General features: G+C 43.5%; 1 protein-coding gene across 1 annotated transcript; it reads right to left on the bottom strand.

The window, feature by feature from the left end:
• Positions 1 to 13,309: 13,309 nt before the first annotated feature.
• On the bottom strand, positions 13,310 to 19,916 carry LOC121847255 (secretory carrier-associated membrane protein 2-like). The gene is made up of 5 exons (XM_042327699.1): positions 19,905 to 19,916; positions 19,718 to 19,806; positions 17,234 to 17,329; positions 15,033 to 15,150; positions 13,310 to 13,781 (listed from the first exon to the last, which is right to left on the bottom strand). Exons 1-5 carry the CDS (start codon positions 19,914 to 19,916, stop codon positions 13,641 to 13,643), a joined length of 456 nt encoding a protein of 151 aa, XP_042183633.1. The 3' UTR covers positions 13,310 to 13,640.
• Positions 19,917 to 20,584: the final 668 nt, after the last annotated feature.

Below are 20,584 nucleotides of genomic sequence, written 5' to 3'. Positions count from 1 at the left end.
GTGGGAGAGGTGGAAAAACGATTGTTAGTAATGACAAGCCTCCTGGCATTGACAACTTAGATGGAAAGCTACTGAGGATGGTAGCTGACTCTATAGCCAGTGCTATCTGTCATATATTTAATTTGAGCCTAGAGGAAAGTCTTTGTCCTCAGGCATGGAGGGAAGCCAAAGTAATTCCCCTACCCAAGAGTGGTAAAGCAGCCTTTACTGGTTCTAACAGAAGACCTATAAGCTTGCTGCTGCCAGCTCTTAGCAAACTGTTAGCAAATTGTGTTGGAACAAATACAATGCTATTTCTCTGTAAACAAATGAACAACAGACTTCCAGCATTCTTATAGAGAAGGACACTCAACATATACTTCACTGACACAAATGTCTGAGGATTGGTTGATAGAAATGTATAATAACAAGATTGTGGGAGCTATACTGTTAGATTTCAGTGCAGCCTTTGACATTATTGATCCTAACCTGTTGTTGAGAAAACGTATGTGTTATGGCTTTTCAAACTCTGCCATATCGTGGATTCAGAGCTATCAATCTAATATAACTCATAGGGTTTTCTTTAATGGAAGCTTCTCTAATGTCAAAGATCTAAAGTGTGGTGTACCGCAGGGAAGCTCTCTAGGCCTTCTACTCTTTTCTATTTGTGAGTCTATGTATGCTGATGATTCAACCATATATGCATCAGCAACCACAGCTAATGAAGTCACTGAAAACCTTAACAAAGAGTTGCAGTCTGTATTGGAATGGGTGGCCAGTAATAAACTGGTCCAGAACGTCTCTAAAACTAAGAGCATTGTATTTGGTACAAATCAAGCTCTAGACCTTGGCTGTATCTGGTAATAAATGGTGTGGCTGTTGAACAAGTTGGGGAGACTCAATTACTTGGTGTTACCTTAGATTGTAAACTGTCATGGTCGAAACATATAGATTCAATGGTTGTAAAGATGGGGAGAGGTCGGGCCGTAATAAAGACACCACACTCTAAGAAGCAACTCCTGCAGGCTCTAGTTTTATCTTATCTTGATTATTATCCAGTTGTGTGGCCGAGTGCTGCAAGGAAAGACCTAGTTAAGCTGCAAGGACAGACCTAGTTAAGCTGCAAGGACAGACCTAGTTAAGCTGCAAGGAAAGACCTAGTTAAGCTGCAAGGAAAGACCTAGTTAAGCTGCAAGGAAAGACCTAGTTAAGCTGCAAGGACAGACCTAGTTAAGCTGCAAGGAAAGACCTAGTTAAGCTGCAAGGAAAGACCTAGTTAAGCTGCAAGGACAGACCTAGTTAAGCTGCAAGGAAAGACCTAGTTAAGCTGCAAGGACAGACCTAGTTAAGCTGCAAGGAAAGACCTAGTTAAGCTGCAAGGAAAGACCTAGTTAAGCTGCAAGGACAGACCTAGTTAAGCTGCAAGGAAAGACCTAGTTAAGCTGCAAGGACAGACCTAGTTAAGCTGCAAGGAAAGACCTAGTTAAGCTGCAAGGAAAGACCTAGTTAAGCTGCAAGGAAAGACCTAGTTAAGCTGCAAGGACAGACCTAGTTAAGCTGCAAGGACAGACCTAGTTAAGCTGCAAGGAAAGACCTAGTTAAGCTGCAAGGACAGACCTAGTTAAGCTGCAAGGACAGACCTAGTTAAGCTGCAAGGAAAGACCTAGTTAAGCTGCAAGGAAAGACCTAGTTAAGCTGCAAGGAAAGACCTAGTTAAGCTGCAAGGACAGACCTAGTTAAGCTGCAAGGAAAGACCTAGTTAAGCTGCAAGGACAGACCTAGTTAAGCTGCAAGGAAAGACCTAGTTAAGCTGCCTAAGCTGAAAGACCTAGTTAAGCTGCAAGGACAGACCTAGTTAAGCTGCAAGGAAAGACCTAGTTAAGCTGCAAGGACAGACCTAGTTAAGCTGCAAGGAAAGACCTAGTTAAGCTGCAAGGAAAGACCTAGTTAAGCTGCAAGGACAGACCTAGTTAAGCTGCAAGGAAAGACCTAGTTAAGCTGCAAGGACAGACCTAGTTAAGCTGCAAGGAAAGACCTACTTAAGCTGCAAGGAAAGACCTAGTTAAGCTGCAGTTGGCCCAGAACAGAGCAGCACGTCTTGCATTATAATCAGAGGGCTAATATAAACACTATTCATGCCAGTTTCTCTTGGCTAAGAGTTGAGGAAAGACTGACTCCGTCACTTCTTATTTTTATAAGAAACGTTAATGTGTTGAAAATCCCAAATTGTTTGCATTGTCAACTTACACACACACACACACACACACGTTTCACAGTCCCCAAATCCAGAACAAATTCAAGAAAGCGTACAGTATTATATAGAGCCATTATTGCATATTATATTGCACACATGAACAGCAAACCTGGTTTTAAAAAACAGATAAAGCAACACCACACGGCACAACGCTTCTCCCCTATTTGACCTAGATAGTTTGTGTGTATGTATTGATATGTAGACTACGTGTGCCATTTTTAAATGTCTGTCGTTCTTCTGTCCTTGAGCTGTTCTTGTCTATTAATGTTCTGTATTATGTCATGTTTCATGCGGACCCCAGGAAGAGTAGCTTTGTTTTTGCAACAGCTAATGGGGATCCTAATATAATTCCAAATACTGGGCTGGCGTGGTGACACGTAGTCTGCGGTTGTGAGGCCGGTTGGACGTACTGACAAATTCTCTAAAACAACATTGAAGGTGGCTTATGGTAGAGAAATAAACATTAAATTCTCTGGCAAAAACTCTGGCGGACATCCCTGCAGTCAGCATGCCAATTGTACCCTCCCTCAAATCTTGACATATGTGGCCTTTCATTGTCCCCAGGACAAGGTGCACCTGTGTAATGATCATTCTGTTTAATCATCTTCTTGATATTCAACACCTGTCAGGTGGATGGATTTATCTTGGCAAAGGAGGAATGCTCACTAACAAGGATGTAAACAAATTTGTCCACAAAATGCTAGAGAAAAAAGCTTTTCGTGCAAATGAACAATTTTATTTCAACTCATGAAACATGGGACCAACATTTTACATGTTGCGTTTATATTTTTTGTTCAGTATAAATATGTGGCTGTCCATGGTCCTGATTTCTGACCACAAGTCCAAATCCCCATCTCCATCCATTGTTTAGGAAAGGGACGATTTAGCAAGCTAGCCAGCTACTACAGGACATCAACACAAGCAGACCAGAAACATACACATTTTTCTGAAAATGATGTTTTTGCTTAAGTGTTTTTTAAAGTTGTTTTTTTTACCCTTATATTACCAGGTAAGTTGACTGAGAACACATTTTCGTTTACAGCAACGACCTGGGGAATAGTTACATGGGAGTGGTGAGGGTATGAATGACCCAATTGATTGGTCTGAAGCCAAAACCAAACTGGCCTCCCTTGGGGGGCATTTTGCTGCACCAGGACAACCCACAGTTGAGCTCAGCTGAATGCTGATTGACCAAATGCTTGCTCTCATCAATCAATCAAATGCTGCATGGCAGCATGTTATACACTTTTTGTCCAGACAGCATCACATACATGGGCTACACATACAGAGACAGAGGGGCGCTGTTTCCCTCCCTCTGATGATTTCTCCGGAGAGATTCAGCCACATGCCAATTGATGGAAAATTATGAAAACACTGAGATAGATGAAAGATACATTATTTTATCATTGGTATTTTTTTTATTGGTCAAATATTTGCTGAAGACTGGCTTCCCTTGGCATCCATGAATACACGCCACTGCAGACAGCAGTTGTGTTGTGCAATAAAGTCCCCAAACGAAAGGAAAAGGTGAGAGGAGGTGCGAGCGTGTAGACACGACAAGGAATTATACAATGAGCAAAAGAGATGATGCTGTTTGTATGTGGCTGCTATTAAAGTGAACTTTGTTTTCATTCTGCCGATTCTGTTGAAAACCTTTTCTTAAAACAGAAGCAAACCTAAACTGGGAAAGACCTATCTGAATCTGTCCATTAGAAACTCTCGTTTTGATTGTAAAACGCAACTGTTTGGACTAATGATTACACCCTAGATGAGATAGATGTGGGTACGAGTGTGCATTGAATGTATTACTGTCGGTCACCTTGGTTACTACAAATTATCTTGACCTATGAACCTACTTTCTAAAGTTTCGTAGACTAGGTTGTAGCGGCAACAGACTAGGTTGTAGCGGCAACAGACTAGGTGTTGTAGCGGCAACAGACTAGGTGTTGTAGCGGCAACAGACTAGGTGTTGTAGCGGCAACAGACTAGGTGTTGTAGCGGCAACAGACTAGGTGTTGTAGCGACAGACTAGGGGTTGTAGCGACAGACTAGGGGTTGTAGCGACAGACTAGGTTGTAGCAACCCCATGATGAGTACAGGGAACATTAGAGTATCATGTAGTAGACCAAACCTATCCATGTTACATTGAACTGGGGAATGGAATATGAATGACAGTCATCCAATATGCTGTAATAGAAATCGGCTTCCCTCATCTTAAATGACACCAACCACCACTGATACTCAGTGTATATCAATGAATTGGTGAGGGCACTAGAACAGTCTGCAGCACCCGGCCTCACCCTGCTGGACTTGGAAATTAAAAGTCTACTGTTTGCAGATTATCTGGTGCTCCTGTACCCAATCAAGAAGGGCCTACAGCAGCACCTAGATCTTCTCCACAGATTCTGTCAGACTTGTGCCTTGACAGTAAATCTCTGTAAGACAAAAATAATGGTTCTCCAATAAAGGTCCAGTAGCCAGGACAACAAATACAAATTCAATCTAGACACTGTTGCACTAGAGCACACAAAAAACTATATCTACAGTTGAAGTCAGAAGTTTACATAAACCTTAGCCAAATACATTTAAACTCAGTTTTTCACAATTCCTGACATTTAATCCTAGTAAAAAAATCCCTGTCTTAGGTCAGTTAGGATCACCACTTTATTTTAAGAATGTGAAATGTCAGAATAATAGAGAGAATGATTTATTTCAGTGAATCTCAGTAAGAGGAAAAATAATGTTGTTCCAAAAAAGGTCCAGAAGTGGACCGCCGAACACAGATCTCTTGCTGCCTCGGAGATCCTCCCTTCGTTGTATTTCTACTGGGTCTGTCAGACAAGCTTGGATGAATTCTAAACAAACATGCAGAGGAAGCCTCTTAAGACATCATTATCAATATTTAGCAATTTAATTCTGTTAAAAGTAAAGACAAGCCTTAGTCATTGCAATAGGACTCCCACAACACAAATTAAATGAATTAGTCAGATAAAAAGTGTGATTTAGTTGCTAAATTTTTATTTAGATGGCTAAAATGTAGTGAAAACTATTTTTTATATTTAATATATGAAGGCACTATTTTAGGGACTTTTGATGTGTCTAAAATTAATTTGTAGCCCATTTCCCATTTGTTCAATGGACTAACCCAGGCAATCTGCTACAGTGGAAGAGGATATTAATATGATCAGTGGAAAATGTCAAAGATATCAGTTGCTATTTCCCCATTCAGGCCCGTGCGGTGAGTTCAGTGCAAAGGCCAGTCTTCAAACTCTCTTTATTCTCTGTGACTGCCTAATTCAGCTTTTCTCCTCGTTGACTTTGACTTTTCTCCCAAATGGCACCCTATTCCGTACATAGTGCACTACTTTTGACCAGGCCACATAGGGAGTAGTGCACTTTGTAGAGAATAGGGTTCTATTTGGGACACTACCCTTGTGCCTGCGGTTCACACATCTAAATATATAGCAGAAGGTGTTCCATCAGAAACCATCACCACAGGACTTGATGATAACCTTTTCTGAAGGTTGATGCAATTGGGTTAAAAGGCTGGAGTTCCAATAGGCTATATTTTAGGTTATTTGGGAGGGAGGGAGGGAGGGAGGCAGGCAGACAGACAGTTCAGTTGAATACATACACAAAGCAGTACATGTACGGACAGACAGACAGACAGACAGACAGACAGACAGACAGACACAGACAGACAGACAGACAGACAGACAGACAGTTCATGTACAGACAGACAGACAGACAGACAGACCAGACAGACAGACAGGCATTCATAGATAGTTCAGTTGAATACATACACAAAGCAGTACATGTACAGACAGACAGACAGACAGACAGACAGACAGACAGACAGACAGACAGACAGACAGACAGACAGACAGACAGTTCATGTACAGACAGACAGACAGACAGACAGACCAGACAGACAGACAGGCATTCATAGATAGTTCAGTTGAATACATACACAAAGCAGTACATGTACAGACAGACAGACAGACAGACAGACAGACAGACAGGCATTCATAGATAGTTCAGTTGAATACATACACAAAGCAGTACATGTACAGACAGACAGGCAGGCAGGCAGGCAGGCACAGACAGGCAGGCAGGCAGGCTGACAGACAGACAGTTCAGTTGAATACATATACAAAGCAGTACATGTACAGACAGACAGTTCAGTTGAATACATACACAAAGCAGTACATGTACAGACAGACAGACCAGACAGACAGACAGGCATCCATAGATAGTTCAGTTGAATACATACACAAAGCAGTACATGTACAGACAGACAGACAGACCGACAGGCAGGCAGACAGACAGACAGACAGACAGACAGACAGACAGTTCAGTTGAATACATAAACAAAGCAGTACATGTACAGACAGACAGTTCAGTTGAATACATACACAAAGCAGTACATGTACAGACAGACAGACAGGCAGGCAGACAGACAGGCAGGCAGGCAGACAGACAGACAGACAGACAGACAGACAGAGATAGTTCAGTTGAATACATACACAAAGCAGTACATGTACAGACAGACAGACAGACAGACAGACAGACAGACAGACAGGCAGACAGGCAGACAGACAGACAGACAGGCAGGCAGACAGACAGACAGACAGGCAGACAGACAGGCAGACAGACAGACAGACAGACAGGCAGGCAGACAGACAGACAGACAGACAGGCAGGCAGACAGACAGACAGACAGACAGTTCAGTTGAATACATACACAAAGCAGTACATGTACAGACAGACAGACAGATAGTTGAGTTGATGGTTGTAACTTGGGATAGTTGGAATCTTTCAATTCCTCCAACCAGGAGCAAGGTAGATGTAATTCACTTTGCACATGCTCAGTTTAGTTCTCAACCCTCATGTGTAGAAGCAAAACTGTTGACCAAAATATGATTTTGAGGTAACATATTCTTTATTTTTTATTTTTGGGAGGGGGGATGATGGTATCACCTGCTTTGTAGTTAGATTCACCAAACTTATATCAGGTTTCTAACCAATCTGTGTAGAAATATTTGATGTAATTTATCGATGTTTAAGTTTTAAAATTGAAGCTAGCTAATGGCTGCAAGGGTCAGGGTTAGTTGTAACAAGTCTAAGAAGGTCTAGGTGCAGTGCTGTGAATACCGATGGGCCCACCAAGCCTGTAAACCCAGGTCTACCATGCCACTGTCACAACTGTGACTCTGATTGAGCGTACATGTAACACACACACACACACACACACTGTTTAGTTCAGATGTCGTTGAATAGTTGAAGGGCCTGTGGATGGAGTTCAACAATAAACAGTGTATAATTTGTAATATCATTTCTGCCACATGGCGATGTGAGTTCTCATGTATTTTTAATGTTTAGTTGATGAATCATGATTTTTACATTTAACCTCAACAAGCAACTGAGCCAGACTATGGGATAAATTGTATTTAAAACAAAACCATGCATTTGCGGTTTGAGTGAGGTATATAATAACTTCACTAATTTGTAGAGGACAGATGTTATTTGTATTAAATTGTGTTACAACCATACCCAGTCTCCTCATATGATCCAAGCACCGAGCGGTGAGTCAGCACTTCATTTCAGCATGTTCCAGAAACTCTAGCGTGCTGCCCCCTACTGGGGGAAACAAAAACATTGACTCTCCTAGTTTAAAAATAAATATTCCCTGTCATTCATATCCCTGCAGTGCTGAAAATATGTGTTTGTTAATAATAAAACAATTAGGATAAGTCAAATCCCAAGTTTTTGTGAGAGCTATCAGCTTAGCTTCTTTATGGTAGGTGTTGCCATGCCAATTATGTAAATGTACAAGTTACTAACTCATGAAGAGCTGGAGTGACCTCTGCTGCTTGACCTCTCTGAACACACGTCACTTTTCGAAGCATATTTTGTTTCCTTTTCTAAAATGTCACTTTCTCGTTCTGATACCAGTCAACCAACACCTCCAAAACTCTGTACAGTCAGAATCTATTTAACAAGATAGGCCTCGACTAGCCTGGTCCCAGATCTGTTTGTGCTGTCTTCCCAAACCCTATGGTGATTGATGGCCATCGATTACCTTACATGTCGACAAGACATGGGTCGAGGCTGACTGGGTCCAGGCCTGGACCCATGTCCAACAGATCTGGGTCCAGGCTATGACTCGAAAATCCCATAGTTCCTGCAAAGAAAACCACAACAATCTGTCCATTTGCAGCTACATAGTACAACAGGTACAGCCTCCCCTCCTTGCCTCCTTCCAGTGTTCAAACTCTGACTGCTCCTCGCCTCGTCGACCTCGATTCCTTTGTTCGACTTATAAATAGCTGCCCTGCCGTGTAATGTACCTGTGAAGAGTCAGGAAAATTCCACTGGGTCGCTGTGTCTTACAGCCTGGGATCTGAATGAGTGGTGTGCAGGGTCAGGTGGTTGGCTGGGATGTCGTCTGGCCCATTTGTTGATAGCAGAGGTATATGAGGAGGAAGAGGAGAGGGAGGAGGATGAAGAGGCGATGGTTGGCTAGGACGCTGTCTGGCCCATTTCATGAAGGTGGAGTAGGAGAGGGGGGAGGAGAAAGAGGAGGCGGAGGAGGCTTGGTTGTTATTCTGGCCTGCACCCTGGAGAGAGGAGAGCATCAGCTGCTGTTCTGTTTGTTCTTTATTGCAAAGTCACTGCAGCATCAGACAGTGTAGTGGTGGAGTGGGTCAAGGGTCAAGGTGGAGGAAATAAAAGGCTACAGTGCATTTCAATATTGGTCCCATTCCAATACTTCAGAATTGCATCCTTCCTTCCTAGTTTCCTAAAAGTAGGCTGCATCTCTAGTCAAAAAGGAGAGCACTTTGTAGGGAATAGGGTGCCATTATCTCGGTACTGATATGACCGGATTGGTGAAGGCAATGCAGCAGAAGCCTTTGCTCTCATCTGTCCAATTAAAATGTTAGATTAGTGATCACTTCAAGGAAGGAAGAAACGGATGAATTTGAAAGATTTTGAATCAAAATACATCGTTTAGAACATCACACAGTATGTTATGTTAGTTAACTTATCTTCCTTTAAAAACAATTGTATCAATTAAAGCAAACATTTTTTTATTAGAAAAATGCTAAAAGTTTTTATAATTTGAATGTCAAAAAGGCAATATAAAATTCTCCACTCCTAATACAATGCAGGTCAACGGTTATATTCACACAGATATGAATTAAGAAAACAAAATCTATTTCAATATCAATAGTATTTTTATGATAAGTAACACTGATTTGAGATACATTAAAAAAACGTTAGTAAACCAATAGATCAAATATTACATTCTTCATGATCGATTTGCTTGGTTGATTTCGGACAATTCTTACATTGCTCCTGTGAATGTGGCAAATCAAAATGATAAAATAGATCATTTACATCAATCCATTCACAAATCATTTAAGTACTTGATCTTTTGTCTAATCATTTGTGTTACAGTAAGAAAGAATCTCAAATAAGAGCATTTATCTTATTGTTTGACCACTCAGCTCTACTTTGTCCAGCTCTAATTTTGAGTGACAAGCGCTTCCCAACCTGAGAAAAACAAATCAAAAGCAGAGCAAAAAGCTATTTGGCATTGTTCACATGTGGAATCTGTTAGTGGCAAATCCATAAAATATAACATAGCAAATCATTTGTAAGTGAGTGTGTCAATCTAAATGATACCATTTTCACACTACTGAGCTGAGCTGAACAGAAGTGTACTGGCCTGGTTATTCATCCAGCATAGTTGCCTGAACCGTGCTGGAAAGGACAATGTGAAGAAAAAAAAAGTGTGTACAGCACGATTCAGGTCGACACGATAGTATGAACAGGGCATGTGTCATACATTTTTTTAGTTTTTATAAAAAAAATAGTTCTTTAATAACGGAATTTCTCCCACAATAAAAAGGAGCAAAAGGGTTGGTTACCATAGGAACCAATGGCTACAGCGACAAACTGGAGAGACACTGGTCAAGGCACACGTCAAGGTTTTGGTCAAAAGGTATAGTCCATTCCAAAAGCCAAGTTTACCAGACAGGGGTATGAAAATGACAAACATTGGTTCCGGGGTGAACTGTCCCTTTAAGTTGAATGGGACAGCCTATACTGACAATGGGGTGAACTGTCCCTTTAAGTTGAATGGGACAGCCTGTAATGACAATGGGGTGAACTGTCCCTTTAAGTTGAATAGGACAGCCTATACTGATAAATCAACCTGCTGTTAAATATTCAAGCCATTCTTACACAACACCTGTCTCTCATTGCCAAAGCCAATTCTCTACACATACAGCAGGACTATGTACAACATGAAGAGATTGGAAACAAAGTACCTCATTTTGACGAAAACTATCTGAAAAGGCTAATGAAATGGTGTGGATCTGAAGGTGCGTTAGTTTGAGGTGATTTCTAAGTATAATGGAAAATATGCATCTAATAATTACAGTAGCCCTGGTAACTAATAACCTAGGTGATTATCATAGTCTTATGAGTACACACTTTAAACTTCATTATATTTTTCATTCAGGTTTCACCCTGCTAAAAGCAACACTCGTGGTCTTCATTTGTACATTGAAATTAAAGGATGCTGAAAAGACACCATTGTTGAGACTAAACCAGTGGTTCCTTTACAACAGAGACTAAACCAGTGGTTCCTTTACAACAGAGACTAAACCAGTGGTTCCTTTACAACAGAGACTAAACCAGTGGTTCCTTTACAACAGAGACTCAACCAGTGGTTCCTTTACAACAGAGACTAAACCAGTGGTTCCTTTACAACAGAGACTAAACCAGTGGTTCCTTTACAACAGAGACTCAACCAGTGGTTCCTTTACAACAGAGACTCAACCAGTGCTTCCTTTACAACAGAGTCTCAACCAGTGCTTCCTTTACAACAGTCTCAACCAGTGCTTCCTTTACAACAGAGTCTCAACCAGTGCTTCCTTTACAACAGAGACTCAACCGGTGTTTCCTTTACAACAGAGACTCAACCAGTGCTTCCTTTACAACAGAGACTCAACCAGTGCTTCCTTTACAACAGAGTCTCAACCAGTGCTTCCTTTACAACAGTCTCAACCAGTGCTTCCTTTACAACAGATTCTCAACCAGTGCTTCCTTTACAACAGAGACTCAACCGGTGTTTCCTTTACAACAGAGACTCAACCGGTGTTTCCTTTACAACAGAGACTCAACCAGTGCTTCCTTTACAACAGAGACTCAACCAGTGCTTCCTTTACAACAGAGACTCAACCAGTGGTTCCTTTACAACAGAGACTCAACCAGTGGTTCCTTTACAACAGAGACTCAACGGGTGGTTCCTTTACAACAGAGACTCAACCAGTGGTTCCTTTACAACAGAGACTCAACCAGTGGTTCCTTTACAACAGAGACTCAACCAGTGGTTCCTTTACAACAGAGACTCAACCAGTGGTTCCTTTACAACAGAGACTCAACCAGTGGTTCCTTTACAACAGAGACTCAACGGGTGGTTCCTTTACAACAGAGACTCAACGGGTGGTTCCTTTACAACAGAGACTCAACCAGTGGTTCCTTTACAACAGAGACTCAACCAGTGGTTCCTTTACAACAGAGTCTCAACTTTACAACAGAGACTCAACCAGTGGTTCCTTTACAACAGAGTCTCAACGGGTGGTTCCTTTACAACAGAGTCTCAACCAGTGGTTCCTTTACAACAGAGTCTCAACCAGTGGTTCCTTTACAACAGAGTCTCAACTTTACAACAGAGACTCAACCAGTGGTTCCTTTACAACAGAGTCTCAACCAGTGCTTCCTTTACAACAGAGACTCAACCAGTGCTTCCTTTACAACAGAGACTCAACTTTACAACAGAGACTCAACCGGTGTTTCCTTTACAACAGAGTCTCAAACAGTGGTTCCTTTACAACAGAGACTCAACCGGTGCTTCCTTTACAACAGAGACTCAACCAGTGCTTCCTTTACAACAGAGTCTCAACTTTACAACAGAGACTCAACCGGTGGTTCCTTTACAACAGAGACTCAACCAGTGCTTCCTTTACAACAGAGTCTCAACTTTACAACAGAGACTCAACCGGTGCTTCCTTTACAACAGAGACTCAACCGGTGGTTCCTTTACAACAGAGACTCAACCAGTGCTTCCTTTACAACAGAGTCTCAACTTTACAACAGAGACTCAACCGGTGCTTCCTTTACAACAGAGACTCAACCAGTGCTTCCTTTACAACAGAGTCTCAACTTTACAACAGAGACTCAACCGGTGGTTCCTTTACAACAGAGTCTCAACTTTACAACAGAGACTCAACTTTACAACAGAGACTCAACCGGTGGTTCCTTTACAACAGAGACTCAACGGGTGGTTCCTTTACAACAGAGACTCAACTGGTGTTTCCTTTACAACAGAGACTCAACCGGTGTTTCCTTTACAACAGAGACTCAACCGGTGTTTCCTTTACAACAGAGACTCAACCGGTGTTTCCTTTACAACAGAGACTCAACCGGTGGTTCCTTTACAACAGAGTCTCAACCAGTGGTTCCTTTACAACAGAGACTCAACCAGTGGTTCCTTTACAACAGAGACTCAACCAGTGGTTCCTTTACAACAGAGTCTCAACCAGTGGTTCCTTTACAACAGAGACTCAACCAGTGGTTCCTTTACAACAGAGACTCAACCAGTGTTTCCTTTACAACAGAGACTCAACCAGTGCTTCCTTTACAACAGAGACTCAACTTTACAACAGAGACTCAACCAGTGCTTCCTTTACAACAGAGACTCAACTTTACAACAGAGACTCAACCGGTGGTTCCTTTACAACAGAGACTCAACCGGTGGTTCCTTTACAACAGAGACTCAACCGGTGGTTCCTTTACAACAGTCTCAACGGGTGGTTCCTTTACAACAGCCAGGCATGGTTCCTTTAAGACAGCCAGGCATGTAAGACACACACACACACACACACACACACACACACACACACACACACACACACACACACACACACACACACACACACACACACACACACACACACACACACACACACACACACACACACACACACACACACACACACACACACACACACACAGAGAGAGAAAGAACCGCTAAAAGAGAATATCCACACATACGAGCATCGCAAAAAAAGATGTACATGAACACATACTGAAGAACATCACAACATCAGGCTTCCAATTCCCAAAAAACACAGTTGGTACAGTTTCCTACTCAAGCAACCATTTTGTTGCTGTCTGATGACCACAGCTCATATATGAAATGAGCTCCATGGTGGGACCTGCACTGGATGGTGACAGCAGGGGAGGGGATCCATCCCAAACAAGTGTTGTGGTGGTGGACATTGGATGGAGGAGGTGAAGGGGGTATCTGGGGGTTGAGTTAGCCCGGCCTGGGTCTAATTGTTCCCCTGGAAGGCAGCGGAGGCGACTGCAGAGGTGGCAGCCGTCTGGAAGGTCTTGTTGGTGAGCACGCCCTGGGAGAACTCCTGCTGGGCCTTCTGGAAGCTGGCCCCGGTACGCCTGTACTGGCTGTGCACCTGGGGGAGGACACCACATCATTAGGGGTTATAGTATAGAATGTATAGCAGGGCTCTCCAACCCTGTCCCTGGAGAGCTACCGTCCTCTAGGTTCTCTCAAACCCTGTCCCTGGAGAGCTACCGTCCTCTAGGTTCTCTCTAACCCTGTCCCTGGAGAGCTACCGTCCTCTAGGTTCTCTCAAACCCTGTCCCTGGAGAGCTACCGTCCTCTAGGTTCTCTCCAACCCTGTCCCTGGAGAGCTACCGTCCTCTAGGTTCTCTCCAACCCTGTCCCTGGAGAGCTACCGTCCTCTAGGTTCTCTCCAACCCTGTCCCTGGAGAGCTACCGTCCTCTAGGTTCTCTCCAACCCTGTCCCTGGAGAGCTACCGTCCTCTAGGTTCTCTCTAACCCTGTCCCTGGAGAGCTACCGTCCTCTAGGTTCTCTCCAACCCTGTCCCTGGAGAGCTACCGTCCTCTAGGTTCTCTCCAACCCTGTCCCTGGAGAGCTACCGTCCTCTAGGTTCTCTCTAACCCTGTCCCTGGAGAGCTACCGTCCTCTAGGTTCTCTCTAACCCTGTCCCTGGAGAGCTACCGTCCTCTAGGTTCTCTCCAACCCTGTCCCTGGAGAGCTACCGTCCTCTAGGTTCTCTCCAACCCTGTCCCTGGAGAGCTACCGTCCTCTAGGTTCTCTCCAACCCTGTCCCTGGAGAGCTACCGTCCTCTAGGTTCTCTCCAACCCTGTCCCTGGAGAGCTACCGTCCTCTAGGTTCTCTCCAACCCTGTCCCTGGAGAGCTACCGTCCTCTAGGTTCTCTCTAACCCTGTCCCTGGAGAGCTACCGTCCTCTAGGTTCTCTCCAACCCTGTCCCTGGAGAGCTATCGTCCTCTAGGTTCTCTCCAACCCTGTCCCTGGAGAGCTACCGTCCTCTAGGTTCTCTCCAACCCTGTCCCTGGAGAGCTACCATCCTCTAGGTTCTCTCCAATCCTAATCTAGCACACCTGATTCTAAAAATTAGATGGTTGATAAAATGAATCAGGTTAATTATAACTTAGCCGTAAGAAGCATCCTGATCTCACCAGCTTACATTCTGTTTAACTACATGGATACAGTCACTACACCGTGGTTAAATTCCTAAAATCAACTGGATGAGGTCAGAGGTTCCTCCCCTCTGACCTTCTCATCCGATGGGTTTTGATGAGGTGGTGAGGATGTGAGGAATCAAGGAAATGCAATAGAGATTCTTCCAGGGAGTTACGGTAACGCCACGTACCATCCTCAGCAGGATGACTGACAGCACAGCACAGGCAGTGAAGAAGTAGGCCACCAACATCATGATGGCTCCCACCGCCTTGTTGGAGGTGATGGCAGACAACGAGGTGATCCAACCACTGGAATCAAGAAGGAATCAATATACGGTAAATTGTTTAATTTAGTCGAACGCGGAAATGCATTTTACTTTTAAATTGTTATAAAATATACATGTTAGTCACCATTGAACAATTATATGGTTTAAAGTCAATATTTATAGAACTATATATAGGGGCAAGATAAAATGTTTGCACCCTTTAGAAATACCTGGATTTCTGCTTAAATTGGTCCTAAAATTTGATCTGATCTTCATCTAAGTCACAACAATCGACAAACACAGTCTGCTTAAACTAATAACACACAAACAATTATACATTTTCATGTCTTTATTGAACACACAGTGTAAACAGTCACAGTGCAGGGTGGGAGAAGTATGTGAACTCTTGGATTTAATAACAGGTTGACCCTCCTCTGGCAGCAGATCAGACCTGTACAATGGTCAGGAGGAATTTTGGACCATTCCTCTTTACAAAACTGTTTCAGTTCAGCAATATTCTTGGGTTGTCTGGTGTGAACTGCTCTTGAGGTCCTGCCACAGCATCTCAATCAGGTTGAGGTCAGGACTCTGACTGGGCCACTCCAGGTGTATTTTCTTCTGTTGAAGCCATTCGGTTGTTGATTTACTTCTGTGTTTTGGGTCATTGTCCTGTTGCATCACCCAACTCCTGTTGACTTTCAATTGGTGGACAGATATCCTCTCCTGCAAAATGTCTTGATAAATTCATTTTTCCGTCGATGATAGGCCAGGCCCTGTGGCAGCAAAGCAGCCCCAAACCATGATGCTCCCTCCACCATACTTTACAATTGGGATGAGGTTTTGATGTTGTTGTGCTGTGCCTTTTTTTCTCCACACATAGTGTTGTGTGTTCCTTCCAAACAACTCAACTGTAGTTTCATCTGTCCACAGAATATGTTGCCAGTAGCGCTGTGGAACATCCAGGTGCACTTTTACAAACTTCAGACGTGCAGCAATGTTTTTTTTGGACAGCAGTGTCTTCTTCCGTGGTGTCCTCCCATGAACACCATTCTTGTTTAGTGTTTTACGTATTGTAGACTCGTCAGAGATGTTAGCATGTTCCAGAGATTTCTGTAAGTCTTTAGCTGACACACTAAGATTCTTCTTAACCTCGTTGAACATTCTGCACTGTGCTCCTGCAGTCAACTTTGCAGGATGGCCACTCCTAGAGAGAGTAGCAACAGTGCTGAACTTTCTCCATCTATAGACAATTTGTGGTACTGTGGACTGATGAACATCAAGGCTTTTAGAGATACTTTTGTAGCCCTTTCCAGCTTTATACAAGTCAACAGTTCTTAATCTTAGGTCTTCTGAGATCTCTTTTGTTTGAGGAATGGCTCACATCAGGCAATGCTTCTTGTGAATAGCAAACTCCCATTCTGTGAGTGTTTTTATTTAGGCAAGGCAGCCCTAACCAACATCTCCAATCTCATCTCATTGATTGGACTCCAGGTTAGCGGACTCCTGACTCCAATTAGCTTTTGGAGAAGTCATTAGCCTTGGGGTTCACATACCTTTTCCCAACCTACACTGTGAATGTTTAAATGATGTATTCAATATAGACAAGACAAATAAACTAATAACACACAAATTATTGTAAGCACATTGTCTGTTGTTGTGACTTAGATTAGAATTTATGCAGAAATCCAAGTAATTCCAAAGGGTTCACATACTATTTTTGCAACTGTATTTCATTGATCAAACATGGAGGGTCTGAATGGTTGAAGAGTTTAATGTACATAAAATATTTTCACATTTACTTATCAACTATTCAAAAGCAAACAGTGGCCCTGTTCCAATTCTTTACAAGTGAATTCTACATCCTCACTCACAGATCTGACCTGGGCCCATATTTACAAAGCATCTCAGAGTGCTGATCAAGGATCAGGTCCCTTATTGCCATTATACTCATATTTATTCTGACCTAAAAAGGGAAAACGGATCCTAGATCAGTACTCATAATCTTGGTCTGGTGTATATGGGCCCTGGTTGGACTGGTGAACACACACAGATTGAAGATTTTAAAAAACAACATCAATTTGACATCCATAGCATCCCACTCACTCAGACCTGTTCCTCACACCCACCTGTTTCCCAAGTTGGTGATGCCCACAGACTGGATAATGAACACCACCACTTGGCAGAAGAACACAAAGAAGAAGTAACTGAAGGAGCTGTCCGACCTGCAGAGACCCAGGGTTTAGAGAACACAGAATTAAATAACACCATTTGGCAGTAAATTGGGAAATAAAAGCCTTTTTAAATACTTCACTGTTTCTCCGTGTTTGGACAGGATGCCAACAGTTAGAGCAGTAAAAAAGGACACGTTTTGTCATACCTGGGGTATACGGTCTGATATACCACGACTGTCAGCCAAATCAGCATTCAGGGCTCGAACCACCCAGTTTATAATATATAAATAATACTTTTACCTTGCTACAGCAATGTTTCAAATCAGTCCCTCCAGTATCTTGCAATTGCATACTTTTTTTTTAGCTAAATCAACAGCTTACAAATGTGACCAATCACCATTAACCAATCAGCACTTTTACCGCATAAAATGGTTAAATCAAGCCACACTTTAACAAACCTTTCATCCGGGCAGTGTATTTTTATTTTACCCCTTTTTCTCCCCAATTTGGTGGTATCCAATTGTTTTAGTAGCTACGATCTTGTCTCATCGCTACAACCCCCGTACGGGCTCGGGGGAGACGAAGGTTGAATGTCATGCGTCCTCCGATACACAACCCAACCAAGCCGCACTGCTTCTTAACACAGCGCGCATCCAACCGGAAGCCAGCCGCACCAATGTGTCGGAGGAAACACTGTGCACCTGGCAACCTTGGTTAGCGCACACTGCGCCCGGCACGCCACAGGAGTCGCTGGTGCGCGATGAGACAAGGACATCCCTACCGACCAATCCCTCTCTAACCCGGACGACGCTAGGCCAATTGTGCGTCGCCCCACGGACCTCCCGGTCGCGGCCGGTTACGACAGAGCCTGGGCACGAACCCAGCGTCTGATGGCACAGCTGGCGCTGCAGTACAGCGCCCTTAATCACTGCGCCACCCGGGAGGCCCTGTCAGTGCATTTTTGTGACAAATTTGAAAATGAACTATTCTGCATGCAAATATCACACACAAAACACACTAAAATCCTGGGACAGACTTTCAAATGCTCTTTGTGATCCACCAGATAAACAAAGCCTTGTTGTCAGCCAAAGCACAGTGGCATGCAAACCAATTGGATGCACAAATTAGCTATAGAAACTCTTATTAGAGAGGTATATGGTGTGGGGAGAGGAAGGATAGAGGTATATGGTGAGAGGAGAGGAAGGATAGAGGTATATGGTGAGGGGAGAGGAAGGATAGAGGTATATGGTGAGAGGAGAGGAAGGATAGAGGTATATGGTGAGAGGAGAGGAAGGATAGAGGTATATGGTGTGGGAGAGGTGTGGGGAGAGGAAGGATAGAGGTATATGGTGTGGGGAGGAGGAGAGGAAGGATAGAGGTATATGGTGAGAGGAGAGGAAGGATAGAGGTATATGGTGTAGGGAGAGGAAGGATATGGTGAGGGAGAGGAAGGATAGAGGTATATGGTGAGAGGAGAGGAAGGATAGAGGTATATGGTGAGAGGAGAGGAAGGATAGAGGTATATGGTGAGAGGAGAGGAAGGATAGAGGTATATGGTGAGAGGAGAGGAAGGATAGAGGTATATGGTGTGGGGAGGAGGAAGGATAGAGGGATATATATGGTGAGGGGGAGGAAGGATAGAGGTATATGGTGAGAGGAGAGGAAGGATAGAGGTATATGGTGAGAGGAGAGGAAGGATAGAGGTATATGGTGAGAGGAGAGGAAGGATAGAGGTATATGGTGAGAGGAGAGGAAGGATAGAGGTATATGGTGAGAGGAGAGGAAGGATAGAGGTATATGGTGAGAGGAGAGGAAGGATAGAGGTATATGGTGTGGGGAGAGGAAGGATAGAGGTATATGGTGTGGGGAGAGGAAGGATAGAGGTATATGGTGAGAGGAGAGGAAGGATAGAGGTATATGGTGAGAGGAGAGGAAGGATAGAGGTATATGGTGAGAGGAGAGGAAGGATAGAGGTATATGGTGTAGAGGTATATGGTGAGAGGAGAGGAAGGATAGAGGTATATGGTGTGAGGAGAGGAAGGATAGAGGTATATGGTGAGAGGAGAGGAAGGATAGAGGTATATGGTGAGAGGAGAGGAAGGATAGAGGTATATGGTGTGAGGAGAGGAAGGATAGAGGTATATGGTGAGAGGAGAGGAAGGATAGAGGTATATGGTGAGAGGAGAGGGAAGGATAGAGGTATATGGTGAGGTGAGAGAGGAAGGATAGAGGTATATGGTGAGGGGAGAGGAAGGATAGAGGTATATGGTGAGAGGAGAGGAAGGATAGAGGTATATGGTGTGGGGAGAGGAAGGATAGAGGTATATGGTGAGAGGAGAGGAAGGATAGAGGTATATGGTGTGGGGAGAGGAAGGATAGAGGTATATGGTGAGAGGAGAGGAAGGATAGAGGTATATGGTGTGGGGAGAAGGGGGTGACCTGTTGAGGTTCCCCTGTTCTGCAACTCCTTCTCTCTGTGCTCCAGGTCTGCAGCCTTCCACTCCAGCTCCTCCTGCTGCCTCAGCAGGCTAGCCTGGCCCGCAGCCTCCGTGACCTGGAGGGACAGGAGGAGAGAGGACAGGTGTCATTTTGGCTTGAATGTTGGCTGTATTGTTCACATACATACGTGATATAACATTAGGCCATTCCATTTCTCATCACATGTAACCACATAAATAGTTTGAGGTAAACAATAGATTACAATTTGCTCATGGGTGTGGAGAGGTGTGTCCCTTTCTGGCCAATCAGCTCGTTTATGGACCATATATTGGTCCATTTAAAAGGGAGCTCGTTTTGGCGAACCCTAACCCCCAGAAGCAAAATCTTCCATATATCTTCCTTAAAATCAGTATTGGACAAGTAGACAGTCAAATATGGAAAAGGAAAAAGTCCATATTTTCATTCTTATGTGAAGACATTGATGGCTTATGGTTCCGTTGTAAACTAGTGACCAGCATCATCCAGCGTCATCACTGACCTGTGGGCCGGACTCAAATCAAATCAAATGTATTTATATAGCCCTTCGTACATCAGCTGATATCTCAAAGTGCTGTACAGAAACCCAGCCTAAAACACCAAACAGCAAGCAATGCAGGTGTAGAAGCACGGGCTCTGTTGACGGCTGCAGCACGGCAGGCTGGGAAGGGATCCTGGAGGCCGGAATGGTGGGCCCTGATAGGCTAACCTGAAACAGGAAATACACATGGCAGACTGAGAAAAAGCGGGGCAAAAAAACCCCACACAATACAGTAATCTGCGATCAAAGAGGCATCAGTCTATTCAATGTCAGTTACTGTAGTTTTGATC

This window comes from Oncorhynchus tshawytscha, linkage group LG01 (assembly GCF_018296145.1).
Source record: "Oncorhynchus tshawytscha isolate Ot180627B linkage group LG01, Otsh_v2.0, whole genome shotgun sequence".
Lineage (NCBI taxonomy): Eukaryota > Metazoa > Chordata > Actinopteri > Salmoniformes > Salmonidae > Oncorhynchus > Oncorhynchus tshawytscha.
The sequence above is the reverse complement of the archived record's forward strand: the minus strand, read 5'-3'. Positions and strand labels throughout refer to the sequence as shown.

Coding starts and splice junctions, on each gene's coding strand:
- LOC121847255 (XM_042327699.1), bottom strand. Junction 17,330..19,717: donor GAACAGGGGAACCTCAACAG/GTCACCCCCTTC, acceptor GGGTCTCTGCAG/GTCGGACAGCTCCTTCAGTT. Junction 15,151..17,233: donor ATCACCAACTTGGGAAACAG/GTGGGTGTGAGG, acceptor TCTTGATTCCAG/TGGTTGGATCACCTCGTTGT.